Below are 15,045 nucleotides of genomic sequence, written 5' to 3' on the forward strand. Positions count from 1 at the left end.
ATTTGTTTAGCCTCTTTAACACTTAGAGAGTTATAGTTAAGACAACTAATTAATAGCAAAAGCAGACTAGTGGGAAGAACAAGTAACAAATATATGATTATCATATTATTCATATTATCAATATATGAATTCTTTGCCTACATTTTAATTCCCAAAACTCTTGGTATAGTTAATTATTTTTCCCTTACATGTATTTCAAATTCCTTGGATTACTAAACTTAGAACCTTAAAAATGCAAAAACTATAAAACTCCATTAAAATGTTTATTCATTAAACACAAATGATTTCTGGCATAAGTAAGAGCTGTTGGCTTAAGTTAAGCTTGCTAAACATCACTTATTAGACTTTTTAATGACTAAAAAAATGCTGTAATAGCATGCCACACAAAAAACAATATAAAATGATTTCAACTAAAGAAAAAAGTATAGAGAAAATTAGAACAGCATGACTATGGATTAAACTGTGCCCTCCAAAATTTGTATGTTGAAGCCCTAAACTCCTAATGTGATGGTATTTAGAGGTGGGGTCTTTGGGAGATAATAAGGTTAAGACAAAGTCATGAGGGTAGGACTGAGGTCATGATGTTATTGGTGTTCTTATAAGAGGCACCAGAGAGCTTGCTCTCTCTCCTTTTTGCCATGTGATGACAGAGAGCAAGCCTAGCCTCCAAGTCAGGAACAGAGCCCTCACCATAACTCAACCATGCCGGCAACCTGATCTTGACTTCCAAACTCCAAAATTGTGATTGTCTACTGTGTTTAGACCAAGAAAAAACCTCCTGTTCTCCAGGATTCTGTACCCCAAGTCATCTTTTATATGTTTACACGGTCAAAAACCTGTTCGGCAGTCATGAGTGACATCAGAATCCCCAGTAGTCATTCCATGTCACCCAACTACTAGTGGCAGTATTGTTAATCTAAAAACCACCAGCCATTAATCTTATTACTTTTACATAAGAGAAACATGAATGAACTTCATATTGGGAAGTTTAATATTATACAAGAAAATCCAAAGTAGGCTTAAAATTGGCCCCAAGGAATAGACATCAGCTAGAGTTCTTCCTTTCACATCTACTTTCTGTACTACTGATACTACCCCCTCCAATACCTAATGGCAGAAACACTTTAGTGTACTTTTGTTAAAATGTTTTTCCTTATGCTAAGTGACTATATCATTAAGTAACTTACCAAGTCCGTAAAGCATCAATTGAAACATTCCAGAATGCAAGTCTACGAAAATGTGTAGACACTCAGAATTACCGCAGGGCTCCAAAATGGGAACAACAAGAGCCGGAAGCGCAGTCTCTATGGAAGCTGAATGGTTAAGAATAAAAGATTATATTTCTATCTGAATGTTTTCCAGAAAAAATTATTTCTCAATGAGTAGAAACAAACGATCAAACAATCCTGAATGTCAGAGGAAAAATATGACTTTGCAAAATTGGAATAGTACTATTATGTCAATTTAGAAGCTCAAAAGGAAGAATGTATTCCTCAAGGGGACTTGAAACAAACATACCCCTCTCAAATACTACAGTAAAAAAAATCCCGAGTCTTTTAAAAAAGGTTAAAAGAGGGATGGCTGGGTAGCTCAGTGGTTGGGCATCTGCCTTTGGCTCAGGGCATGATCCTCGAGTCCCAGGATCCAGTACTGCATCGGGCTCCCTGCGTGAAGCCTGCTTCTCCCTTTGCCTGAGTCTCTCTGCCTCTCTCTCTGTATCTTTCATGAATAAATAAAATCTTAAAAAAAAAAAAAAAAAGATTAGAAGAGCTCGTGAAAACATAAACTTCAGCAGTGAGCTGAGTTCTAGTTTACCTTCATTCAGTAATTACTAGTAAATTAGTTTTTAAGGATTTTCATTTTGATATAGTGGGAAGAAAATTGTTTGGTAAATACAATAAATTTCATCTACAGCCTCAATATTTTCAATGCCATTCTTCATAAGCAGAGATTTTCTGGCAATTAGGGCTCATGTGTTAAATTAAAACACACACACACACACACACACACACACACACACTTGAAAACCACTAAGCATTGCTTATTTAGGAAAAAAAAAATTTTCCAGTTATTTATGTAACCTTATTTTCAAGTCACAGATGAAATAAAAGCAAGCAATTGTTAAACACCAATTCCCAAAGCTGCAAGTATACTTCTTCTAGAGGTTCATAGTATTTCCACCAGGCCCAATTAACTCTTCCCTTAATCCTACAAACTGGGGTAACAAAACTGAGTAAAGGAGCAAAGTACTGAAAGCACAGCCTGTGCTGATCAGATTGAGGAATTATAAAAGGAATATGCTCTTCTAGTTACCACATTCCTCTAACGCTATGGCACAGAAGAAAAAGCAGGCAGTGAGGAGAGTGGTAATGGAGGCCCAGCCTTTCACCAGGTGTGACTTCTCTGTGCTACTCTGTTAAACAAGAATAATAACATCTTCCTGTCCATGCCATGGATCCTTAGGAGGAAGAAATGACAAGTTTATAAAGGTGCTTTAAAAAGCAAAGTGCTCAACAATGTGCATTTCCTATAGTCCTTTATGAATCAAAGAAACAAACCAAAACCTCTTATTAGGAATTTGCACAATAATTAAAATGGGTGAAGTTACCATTAGTGCTATCTATACAAAGAAATTATCAAACAAGTTAATAAAGCCAAAAAATAGGAGACATATTTAATCAGATGAAAACAAACTGCTTTCAAGTAGATTACTACATATTTGCAAAGAGATGTTTAACATACAGAGCCAGCAGAACTATCACCTAAAACAAACACAGAAGAACAAAAAGGTACAAACAGAAATTTCTTTTACAGTATTTTATAATTCAGAGCAATGTGACAAATTAGTTCAAATTATGTTTTGCTGAATTCACTATGTTAATAAACAGTGCTTACAGATTTGAAGCAAAATTACTGATTTTTAACACAATTTTAACTATTGTAATTCTTAATGGAGTAGGAACATATTCTTTAAAGCAAAATCATTTTTTTTAATTCAAATTCAATTAATTAACATACAGTGTATTATTAGTTTCAGAGGTAGAGTTCAGTGATTCATCAGTCTTGTAACACCCACACCCAGAGCTCATTATGTCACATGCCCTCCTTAATGCCCATCAGCCAGTTACCCTGCCCCTCCCCATCCACCTCCCTTCCAGTAACCCTGAGTTTGGTTTCTGTGATTAAGAGTCTCTTATGGTCTGTCTCCCTCTCTGATTTCATTTTGTTTAATTTTTCCCTCCCTTCCCTTATGATCCTCTGTTTTGTTTCTTAAATTCCATGCATGAGATCATAGGATAATTGTCTTTCTCTAGCAAAGTCATTTTTAAAGTGTAGCAATGGTGTAAAACTAATTCTGACAATTGGGATAACGATTATAATTTCAATGTAATGATAAAAATTGAATATTTTTGAAAAGACAGGGCATCAGAGAAGAATCTAGAAAGCACAGTCAAAAGGTAAAAAACACTTTTATGTGTATCCCTAATAATGGCCAATGTCCTAATTTTCTTTACAGAAAATATTAAAAAAAAAAAAAAAGAAAATATATAAGGCCCTAAGCATTTAAAGGCAACTGGTTTGAAGGTATCTAAAAAGAGCAAAATTTACAAATAAAATATAGAAAGGGAATTAAAGGCTGTGCAAGATGACAGGATAGTACACCACTTTTTCCTGCAGCAGTAATATAGAAATCTTCTATTTATTGAGGACCAGATGAGGAATGGACAAGTACAGAGTAATATAAAATGTGAAGACTAAAGAGAGGCAATTAAGCCCAATTAGGAAGAGCTGCATGTGGTTCACAGCTTCCAAACTGCCCTAGATACCCTGATTCTCCACAACACAAGGGAGACTCCCCTGGCTTTCAAGAGACAGGAATGCTGCAAATAAATGGGCCAACTGGCAAGTGACATTTAAGTGCCTTGCACTGCCTTTTTTGACCTTCTCTCTAAAGTTCTGCCTACTCTCTCTGGAGATGTTCCCATTCCCACGAAATCACACACTGCCATCTAGCCTGGCCAAAACCTGCTGTCTGTACATCCCCCCAGCCCTCCCTTGAAATGCTCCCTTGTCCAAGCTACTCATTTCCCTGGCTTATACCAGTGAGGAGTGGGAAAAAAAGCCATGTGATTTAAGGGTGATTGCACTAAAGGATTCCACGAATAGCCCTTTGTCCTAGTAAAGGATCTGACTAAAGCATGCTTTCCCATCACAAAAGGGATCAGGTAAGACTACAGGAAATATACAAATGCATGAACAGGAATTTAAAAACAAGTTTAAACATATGTCATAAAATGGTGGACCAGTAGGCCCTCTCCTACAGCAAGTCCTCATTTCCAGAACTGTTCTGATTAAAGCAGGTCTGAGGGGCCCAACCCCACATGCAAGTACCTATCTCTCCTCCAAAACACAGTACAGTCTCCAAAGCACCCTTCTCTCACATCCAGAACTCTACAAACACCTGGAACATGAAAACCACTGCTGGAGCACACACTCCCACTAGAGTTAGAGATCTAGGAAAAGCCTGGACTAAACATCTTTGAGTTACAGATGAGAATGGTACCCAAAAAATACTACTGTTCAAGAGCATGCACCTCAACTCAGACCTTCTGGCTGCCCAACCAGTGAAATCTCTACAAAATGGCACTGATGAAAAATCTTTCTGACTTGTTGCATATTAACAAGACACAAAACTATTCTTATATAAAAACTTGGTTAGTCTATTTTTCAAATTAATTTAAATATCCCCTGGGCAATCATACTAAGCTTTTTACTTACTACAACTAAGAGTTGCTTACGGATGATATTAAAGTAAAACAGAGTTGGTACGCCGGGGTGGCTCAGCAGTTGAACTTCTTTCCGCCTTTGGCCCAGGGTGTGATCCTGGTGCCCAGGGCATGATCCTGGTACCCAGGATCAAGTCCCACATTGGGATCCTTGTAGGGAGCCTGCTTCTCCCCCAGCCTTTATCTCTGCCTGTCTCTCTCTCTCTCTCTCTCTCTGTCATGAATAAATAAAATCTTAAAAAAAAAAGTAAACAAGCCTGTCAAAAGATCATAAACCTTGATTTTCTGTAATCCCAACAAGTGAATTTTAGAATTTTACTATTTTGAAAAGTTAGAAATAAAAAAAAAATTAAGATTGCAAAAATCCTTAAAAATCTTCTTTACAAGGGTGCCAAGATAATTAAATGGGAAAATTGTTTTTTTCAAATGTTACTAGAATTGTACACCCTCAAACAAAAGAACACAGCTGGACCCCCTACTTCACACCACATACAAACATTAACTCAAAATGTAATCTAAACATAAGACTAAAAACTATGAAATAGAAGACAGATGACAAGATGTTCAAGAATCATTAGGCAGAGATGCAAGTCAAAACCATAGCGAGGTACCAGTTCACACCCACGAGAATGGCTAGAAACCCGAAAGACTGTAACTGGTGTTGGTAAAGTGTGCGAAGAAACTGGAAACCTCACACACTACTGGTGATGGGATATAAGGTGGTGTTAAACATGTAAAAAGGTAAAACAGAGTTACCATGTGACCCAGCCCTTCCACTACTAGGTACATACAAGAGAAATGAAAACAGAGCCACACAAAATCCTGTATAAGCATGGTCACAGCAGCGTTATTCATCATAGGAAAAGAAAAAGGAAGTGCAGTGGGAAACAAAGGCAGAAAGAAATGTAAATAAAATCAAAAGTCCTAATCACCTGCAGCCCACTAACGAGTATTTGAGGAGGCAGAGTAGAACATTCTTCCAGGAAGCTCCCAACTGTCTTAATGTTAATGCCTTGCTAGAGGGGAAAACAACCTAGGTTTGACAAAGGCAAGGTCTTAGGTTTCCGGAGTCTTTTTTGCATATGAAAATCCTTTTGAAACTTCCCTCACCTTTACTTCCCCCAACCCCAAAGTATACCATAAATAACTCCTCACAATCCTGGGGCAGCAGCTCCTGCCCACGGGTCCTGTCCCCATCCTTTAATAAAAATCACCACTTTGCACCAAAGACATCTCAAGAATTCTTTCTTGGCTGATGGCTCTGGACCCCACCAAACACATCAACATCCAAAAACTACATCAGATGCGACCCCATCACTGATGAATGGAGAAGCAAAATGTGGTGTATCTGTACAATGGATTATTTGACAACAAAAATTAAGTACCAAAGCATGCTTTAACATGCACAAGCCTTAAAAAGGCTATGCTAACAATATGCAGAAGAGCAAACATTATATAATTTCATTTATGTGAGATGTCCAGAATAGACAATGCTACAGAGGTAGAAAGTAGACTAGTGGTTGCCAGGGGCTGAGGGGAGGGATGAATGGGGGAGTGACTGCTAATGCATAGTTTTTTTTTAGAAATGATTAAAATGTTCTAAAATTAGATTGTGGAGCTAGTTGTACAACTCTGAGTATGTTAGAAACCACTGAACAAGTGAATGTATGTGAATTTTATCTCAAAACTACTATTAAAAAAGAACAAAACGGGGGGGGGGGGGTTATGCATGCTTTCTAACCCCAATGAAAGTTTTGATTATACTTTCCAATCACAAAGAAATCTTAAGGCCAGGATTTAACATCCTTGTTTGAGGGATTAAAAGGGAGGAGAGGATGAGGACTTACACTGCATCTTATAATTAAATTAAAATCACTAAAACCTGATAAATCGTTAAGCCCTTATGGGGCTAGTGGACATGCCCCCCTCAATAGATTTAACCACTGCATACATCAGATGTCTATCATACTCTTTATTTTTTTAAGGCCTATATTTGCATTTTTGTGAAGTTAAGCTGCCCTTCCCTTTAATCTTTAGTTTGGCTCAGACTTTCTTCTACACTTTTGTCTCTTTTGCTTTCTTTGAATGACTACTGTATTCGAAATACAAATTTATTTTCCTGATGGTCTTTCCTTCAGGCAGTATTTCTACTTAATTCATCAAAGTGGTACCAAAGAAATTGCTTAAGTAGAATGGACTGAGTTGGGCTCTGTGAGGATGAAAGTCAGTACCTTTGCTACTAGAGCTATTAAAGACATGATATTTTTATGGCACTTTCCATACATCAGCTCACTTAATTGAAGGCTGTTCACTGTGGACATGAGGTGATCACAACCAAAAACAACTGGGGTAGGGATAGTGCCTATGGTCATTATGATACTGTGAAACTATTTCTAGAATGAGAGCACTGGTTCTCTAAAGGATTGTCCCCAAAGCTCTAAACTTAGAAGATTTTTCATTACATGTATATATCTGTATTTCTTACCTGAATCTTGCTGATGTATTAACAATTCAAGAAAAAAATCTTTAAAAAGACCAGGGATAAAATCTGTTTCACTCAAAGAGATGCGTATTTTATAAATAACTTAAGTATCTGCAAAGCTGCCTTATTCTTAGAAGACATAAAAGAAATAAGATTCATAATAAGATGTTAAAATAATTTCCACTTCAATTGGAAAAAAGCTTTCAGGAGGTTCAATATGTATACGTTTCAAAAATATAGCCAAGTTAAATAAGAAAGAAGAAAATAAGAGAAAAATTAGGGCAAGCTTGATAGATCGCGAAAGTTAAAATGCAGAAATGCCCAACCGCCACAACAAAACCAGGGAAAAAAAAGTATTAAGACACTTAGTAAAATAAAAGTGGATAGTAACATAAACAAAAAGGAAGAAATGCCAATTTTAAAAGAACCTACAGTTTTCGTTGGCATTGAAGCCTCGCAGAATGGCCTTCAGCTCCTGGAGCTTCTGATGAGCTCGTGCATGGACGCTGTCTATCAGGAGCTTTTCTATTGATAAGTGGTCAATCTGCATAAACAACAGAATTAAACAATTTTAACAATTAAACAATTAATTTAAACATATTTACTTTAAAAACCTAAGAGTACATTATTGTGCTTTAAGATAGTTCCTTTTAGAATCACACTGACTGTTAACCAGTAAAAGCAAGCAAGCTTAAAAAGATAAAAGTATATGGTACTGGTAGCTTAAAGACTTCAGCTAACATTCTGGCAAGTGTACACCAGGATAGTATGTATTGGTTATCAGTGATTAAATGGCAGACCTTCAGAATAAAATGGTGATCTGTCCTAAGTTAAAAAATTTGAGAGAACATTAAAAAAATCATGTATAACATCAGTAATAAAAAAATGCAAACATATAACATTTGTTTATAACAAGTTTCATAAAGGGTTTAAGGAGAACCTTGGTATTTTAAAGAATTTCTGCTAAAGTTTAAATATAAATAGTAAGTTACATATATTCATTTAATCAAAATAAAATTAAGATACACTTAATCTTTTACCTTCATGGCTCTTTCTACTAATTTGGAATCAGAAGCTGGCAAAGGAGGATCATGAAAAATCTGTAAAGGCTTAGAGACATCATTTTCATCGATTTTAATTGTAACTTTGTGAACAGATGCCGTCCCTGTTTTTCTCCCAAGAACCTGTTGACTGAGAGAAAAGAAGATATATTTTCATTTTTTACAGATTTATATATTTACTTATTTGAGAGAGAGAGAGAGAGAACGCACATGCACAGCAAAAGAACAGAGGGAGAGGGAGAGTGAACCCCAAGCTGAATCCACATTGAGGGTGGAGCCAGACACAGGGCTCAATTTCATGACCCTGAGATCATGACCTGAGCCCAAATCAAGAGTCAGATGCTCAACTGACTGTGCTACCCAGGCACCACAAGAAAAAAAAGAAACATGAATATAATTTTTTTCCAACACGACCTATTAACTTTTGGAATAAAACAGAATAAATATTGTGTACCTTAGCCAGAGTCTAGAACATGACAGGCCCTCAATGTTTGTGGAGGGAATAAATTAATAATGAGAAGACTGCTATTCATAATTGAACACATTATTTATGTCCTTTAAAAAAAAAGACAAAATTTAAAAACAAAACGCGCGCGCGCCCACACACACACACACACACACACACACACACACACACACAAAATCCCAGGGGGATGCCTGGGTGGCTCAGTGGTTGAGTGCCTGCCTTCAGCCCAGGGCGTAATCCTGGAGTCCAGGGATCCAGTCCTACATCAGGCTTCCTGCGTGGAGCCTGCTTCTCTCTCTGCCTATGTCTGCCTCTGTGTGTGTGTGTGTGTGTTTTTCTCATGAATAATTAAATAAAATCTTAAAAAAAAAAAATCCCAAAACAAAACCACCTGTGTTCTAAGTGGTGTCTATTAATCTCTGATTTCTTTACAGAAAATGAGTGTCAGGCAAAGTTCAAACAGGGAATCAAGAACTGTAAACAGCCTGATACTAATTTTCCCCAAAAAAGACTTTAAAGGGCACAATTCAAAATGTAAAACTCTGATAAGCATATTTTAAAAACATACCCAACAATCTCAATGGTCTTTCAGCCATCTGGTATGAGCTCAGAGTAATTTAACATTTTAAGAATAGCAAGTCTTAGTACAAAGAGAGATCTATGTATTTAAAACATGTCATGCTCTAAGAAAGGGGTCAATTATAGATGTTCTATGTGGTATATATGATACCAGTGACCTTACTATATAAAATCATGTTGCTAGAGGTACACAGCTATTGGTTTATAGTAAATCAGAAGCATGAGAGAAAAAAACAGAGTATTAACAGTCACAGCATGAACTAACCAGAATCAACTTCACTTACTTCCAAACTGAGAGGGAGAGGCACTTTCCAGCATGGTACCTTTCCACCTGCACAAGGTCTCCCCACCGCTCTCGTATTAACATTAGAGTTTGGGAATGTAGCACTTCTAACTGAAGCGATAAGCAGAAAGAATCTGATGGGTCTCGTTAAGCAGATTTAATAAATCACTACAACAGCCAATGAAGTACAAGCAAAACTTCATTTAACAAAAGCTCTATTTCCCCAAAACCTGGATATGAAAGAAATATCTGGAATTATATTTCTCCAATGACATATACTTAAAAAGTGTTATAATTTCTGGCACAATCTTAGAAAGAAGCTTCATATTTAATTCTGAACAAATATAAACAAACTATAAGGTCCAAGTTGCCTGCTAACTGATCACAGTTTAGAAATTATGAGTAGACCAAATAGCACTATTTTTTTCCTCCAGATAGTACTATTTCTAATTCATTTTTGCTTTTACCTGCAAAGTGAAGAGTAAAATGTACAATTTGGTTTAATACAGATGTATAATTATTCTTCACACTGATCAATTTCCAGCCCTGTTTCTACCCCCATAAAGGAAGGTGGGGAGGCAGGGGAAGAGTTTAGTCTGCTACAGTTCAGGATGGGGGGAAGGCAAATGGAAATGTGGGGAGGAGAGGGACATACAAACTCCTTACAAATATATGTCTCAAATTTCAAAAGGATACGTAGGCAGTTGTACATGTCCTGAAGAGGTTTTTCATCAGCAAAGAGTCTAGACTGCACCAGCTGATGGATAAAGTTGATTTGCATACTATGAACCAAGGCTCGCCCATCTTCCATTGGCAGGAGAAAAGAAGGTGGTTAATCAGAAAAACACTGTACAGATCATGTCACAGTACCATTTAAGGAAGAGTATACTAACAATAAAAAAAAAAAAACTTAATTTATCTATGAAAACCAGAGAACTTTATACTTGAGAAACACTAAAGCCTCTACAGATTAGCAGGTAGGTATGATTACCATAACATGTGCTTCAAATTACAGGATAAACTGCTAAACATTTATTATTCTGTAAGAATGTTCCAATAATATAAAAACAACAAACATTTGAATTTTTATGATTTAAATCAGTATTTGTGATTTACCTCCTGTTTCCTTGTCCTCAACTAGAATTTCTAGCTTGAGAAGACGCCATGGAACATCTGGATCATCTCCCATCACGGTTAAAGTGGCTTCAAACTCTCCTTCAACTCGAAACTTCACCCGGCCATTTGCTTTTAAAAGAAGAAGACAATGACTACTATGCTAGAAAATAAGCAGCTTGCTAACCTAGAAAGCTTAGTCTTGCTTAAAAGAAATTTTAAATAGCTTGAAAGTTCTTTCATAAATGTCCAAGAATTCAGTAGTTCCTGCATAAGCAATAGCCAAAGGCAGTTAACACTTCCAACATCAACTGATAATTTTCTCTTGAGGCCTAACTCTGGAGCTTCCTCTCTCTCCTCCAGCCCTAGGTAATCCCTTTGCTCCCAGCTTCACATACCAGCATTTTATCTCCAGGTGCTAAAACTTTACCCCTAGGTACTAAAGAGAAATGATTGGATTGACAGGTCACATATTTGAACACCACCTGAACTGTAGGCCAAAACATCAAAATGGTATTTCTTCAAATGAAACCCCCCAAAAATTGTTTTTAAAAAAATTCTAACAAAAGTTAATTCTTTAAAAAACATAATAAACTTCAGGTACATACCAACTGTAAGATTTGCTAACTGAGGGGGAAGATCTGTGGTCACAAGCCGATGTCTAAGAATCTGATTGAGTTGGTGAAGTGTGGCTTGTTTCTCAATCTTGGTAATTGGGTCTGGAGGAATAATTTTATCCTACAAAAAAAATTAAGTGATTTTAAAATAATGTACAAAAAGACACAATCTTTACCTATGCCTATCTTAACGTAATATTTTCATACTTTGTCCAAGAGAATCTCAACACTCATTTCTGCAGTCTATATCCAATAATAGTGACATGACCATTACTATCATGCATCAGAGTTCCAATGATTCCACCAGTACCCAGCTAAGACAGTAATGCATATGATCTTCATGCTCTATTTAACCAAGTTCATGTCACTAGATAACTTCTACCACTTCTTAAAAATATAAAATGCAATAGCACCGAGTCAGTAAACAACTACCACAATAAAAGTTAAATACAAAACAAAATCTTTCAAAAAGCAAGCATCATTCAGTATTTTTACATCTGAAATAGACATAAATTAATTTGCACATGTTTAACTTCACATACACAAAGATTCATCCATTTTGATAGTTACTCACATTCTGGCCTCAATTTTAGTTACAGAGGAAAAAAAAGTGAATTACATGAAATAGCTGTTTTAAAAATACAGAATAGTCATTTTTTTGGGCTCCTTAATAACACAGTAGACTCCATTGCCAAAGTCTTCAACTTTTGAGAAAGGGAGTGGTAAGCAATGCACTTACCCTAATGCAGGTGGGCAGTCGTGGATAAGACCCAGTAGTCAGTACATCAATGGCATACGGGATGGCAAAACTAGGCAGGCGTGCATGGACTAGGGCATCTCTAGCTAATGAGGCCAGGCGATCAGCAGTATCCACAAACAGAATGGCTTGCTGATCTAAAAAGCTTGAAATCATCTTTAAAGCAAAGGGTAAATGTATTAAGTTTTATTGAGAATGGGCTGCTTTCCACTTAAAATATCATTTATTCATTCCAAAGTAAACTTTGAGGGCCTTAATACAGTTTTTCACATTTTGAAACATTTCTTCAAGAAATTTCCCAGTAATGTGAAGAAATATTTAATGCATTTGTATTTGGCATTAAAAACAATAACCTTCTATCACTTAAAGTAAAAGGTTTTCCAATTTATTTCTCCATCCCTAACACTGCATATACATATCAGAAGTTAGGAAAAATGAATAAAATAAAATGCTTTTTTTTACTCTCATAGATTTCTAGAGTTGGTTGTTAAAGTAGTTAAAAGCATGGACTCCTGGACCCAGACTGCCTTGGTCTCAATTTTAACTCTGAACTTGCTAACCCTATATAAACTAGGCAAGTCACTTAACCTCTCTGGGCCTCAGTTTTTTCAACTGTGAAATGGAGATAATGATTTCCAACCTCAGTAAGGTTGTTCTAAAGATTAAGCGTTAACGCATATAGGGAGCACTTGGGTAGTTCAGTCTTAAAGTGTCTAACTCTTGGTTTTGGCTCTGGTCATGATCTCCTAAGACGTGGGAATGAGTCCCACATTGGGATCTGCACTCAGTGGGGAGTCTGCTTGAGATTCTCTCCCTCTGCCCCTCCCCCTACTCTGTGCTCTTGCACTCCAATAAGTAAATCTTTTTTAAAAAAAGTTAATGCACATAAAACCTTCAGAACAGTGCCCAGAACACATAAAATACTCCATAAATGCTGCCTGTTATATGAAATCTAGGCCAGTTTCATACCCCAAACAGAAGTTGGGAGTCCATTAAAAGACCCTGATATTTTGTACATAAATCTCTATCAAGCAAAGTTCTTTTCCATCCTGAAACCAAAGGAGGACTATAATCTGTCTGGTTTTAACAGATTAAAACCACTTGGATTCTACTTCTCAACTTTTTTTTTTTTTTTAAAGATTTCTTTATTTTAGAGAAAGCAAGAGCACAAGTAGGAGATACTGAGGGAGAGACGGAGAATCCCAAGCAGATGCCACGCTGCGCGTGAAACCAGATGTGAGGCTCGATCCCTCGACCCCAAGATCACTACCCGAGCAAAAACCAAGAGCCAGATGCTCAGCTGACTGTGCCACCCAGGCGTCCCTACTTCTCTCAACTTCTGAGACTCAGATTTAGTCTCCAATCCAGGACACTGTAAAAATGCTTATCAGATAAAAGCCAAAGCCAAAGAATACCAAAGACCTCCCTCCTCCTGGGAAGACATGTATCAATCCCAGTGCAGTAATATAGTTCATCCAGCCTTAAATCCAGTGCTCTACCTTAAATGTGGGTAATTAATGAGACATTCTCCAAACTACTCTGGCTCAATTCAAAATACACTAGCTTCAGTTATACTCCTTTGACTTAGAAACCGAATGAGTAAACATAAAATGTTAGTTTTGAGTAACTTACTAGTGAAACTATATAGGTCCCTAATGATCTCTTTTTTAAAGCACTCATGTGCCAGTTGTTAATATGGTTAGTAATATTCTCCTTTCAAATCTAACTGAGCACTGAATAGACATTTCTCAAAGAAAAATACATAAATGACCAAAAGTACATGAAAAGATATTCAACCTCACTGGTCAGCAGAGAAATGCAGATCAAAACCACAATGAAATACCACCTTCACACCGAACAGGATGGCTAAAATCAAAATGTCAAATGATAACAGGTATCAGCATGGAAAAACTAGAACCCTCATACACTGATGGTGGGAATGTAAAATGGTACAGCCATTTTGAAAGACAGTCTGGCAGTTCCTGAAGTGATTAAACATAGTCACCATATGACCCAACCATTCCATTCATAGGCATATATATCCAAGAGAAATGAAAACATATGTCCACACAGAAACTTGTACATGAATGTTTATAGCAACATTATTCATAACAGTTAAAAACTAGAAACAACCTAAATGTCCACAAACTGATGATAAACAAAATACAGATCCATACAATTCAACTATAAAAAGAAATGAAGTACTACTACATGCTACAGCATGAATGAACCTTAGAAACATTATGCTAAGTGAAACAAGCCAGTTACAAAAGACCCCATATTATGATTCCATTTATATGAAATCTTCAGAATAGGCAAATTTACTGACAGCAGACTAGTGGTTGCTTAGGGCTGGGGGAAACACCTGGAGGTGATAGCAAAAGGGTAGATGTTTTCTTTGAGATGATAATAATGTTCTAAAATTGACTGTGATGGCTGCACGTATCTGAATATACTAAAGACCATTAAACTGTGTACTTTAAATGGGCAGATTGTACGGTATATGAGTTATACCTCAATAAAGCTGTTTTCAAAAAGCTCCAGGAATATGAGATATTTTCTTTTTCTTACATAAAACATGACCCAGGCTGTTTTACCATTAGAGTTCTATAAACTGTGTATTTATACCCTGCCACACACTTAATATGTCTGGAATGGCTAAAGATCACTATCTATTAAGAACCTCAAATGAAACTAGATAAATAATCATTAGATTGAGAGGAGTCAAAACACAAATAATCCTCTAATCCTCAAGTTGATGGGCATTATACCGGACATAAATACATCTTTCTACATTCTCAAAACAAAAATACCAGAACTTTAGAAGTTCAATATGAGACTTTATTCAGAACGTGACTTATGTGAATAGCCAATTAAAAAAATTAATAGAAGAATGCTGA

The 15,045-nt window shown here is 36.5% G+C and overlaps 1 protein-coding gene across 2 annotated transcripts in view; it reads right to left on the reverse strand.

The window, feature by feature from the left end:
* MED14 (mediator complex subunit 14) overlaps positions 1 to 15,045 on the reverse strand; it is a 65,112-nt gene that overhangs the window by 39,604 nt on the left and 10,463 nt on the right. For both annotated transcript variants that reach the window (XM_041740842.1, XM_041740841.1), the window contains exons 4-11: positions 12,128 to 12,301; positions 11,380 to 11,509; positions 10,775 to 10,903; positions 10,355 to 10,462; positions 9,660 to 9,792; positions 8,310 to 8,460; positions 7,702 to 7,813; positions 1,188 to 1,313 (exon numbers count right to left, since the gene is read on the reverse strand). In XM_041740842.1, coding sequence (XP_041596776.1) covers positions 1,188 to 1,313; positions 7,702 to 7,813; positions 8,310 to 8,460; positions 9,660 to 9,792; positions 10,355 to 10,462; positions 10,775 to 10,903; positions 11,380 to 11,509; positions 12,128 to 12,301 — 1,063 coding nt within the window. The remainder of the gene's footprint in view (positions 1 to 1,187; positions 1,314 to 7,701; positions 7,814 to 8,309; positions 8,461 to 9,659; positions 9,793 to 10,354; positions 10,463 to 10,774; positions 10,904 to 11,379; positions 11,510 to 12,127; positions 12,302 to 15,045) is intronic.

This window comes from Vulpes lagopus, chromosome X, assembly GCF_018345385.1.
Source record: "Vulpes lagopus strain Blue_001 chromosome X, ASM1834538v1, whole genome shotgun sequence".
Taxonomy (NCBI): Eukaryota; Metazoa; Chordata; class Mammalia; order Carnivora; family Canidae; genus Vulpes; species Vulpes lagopus.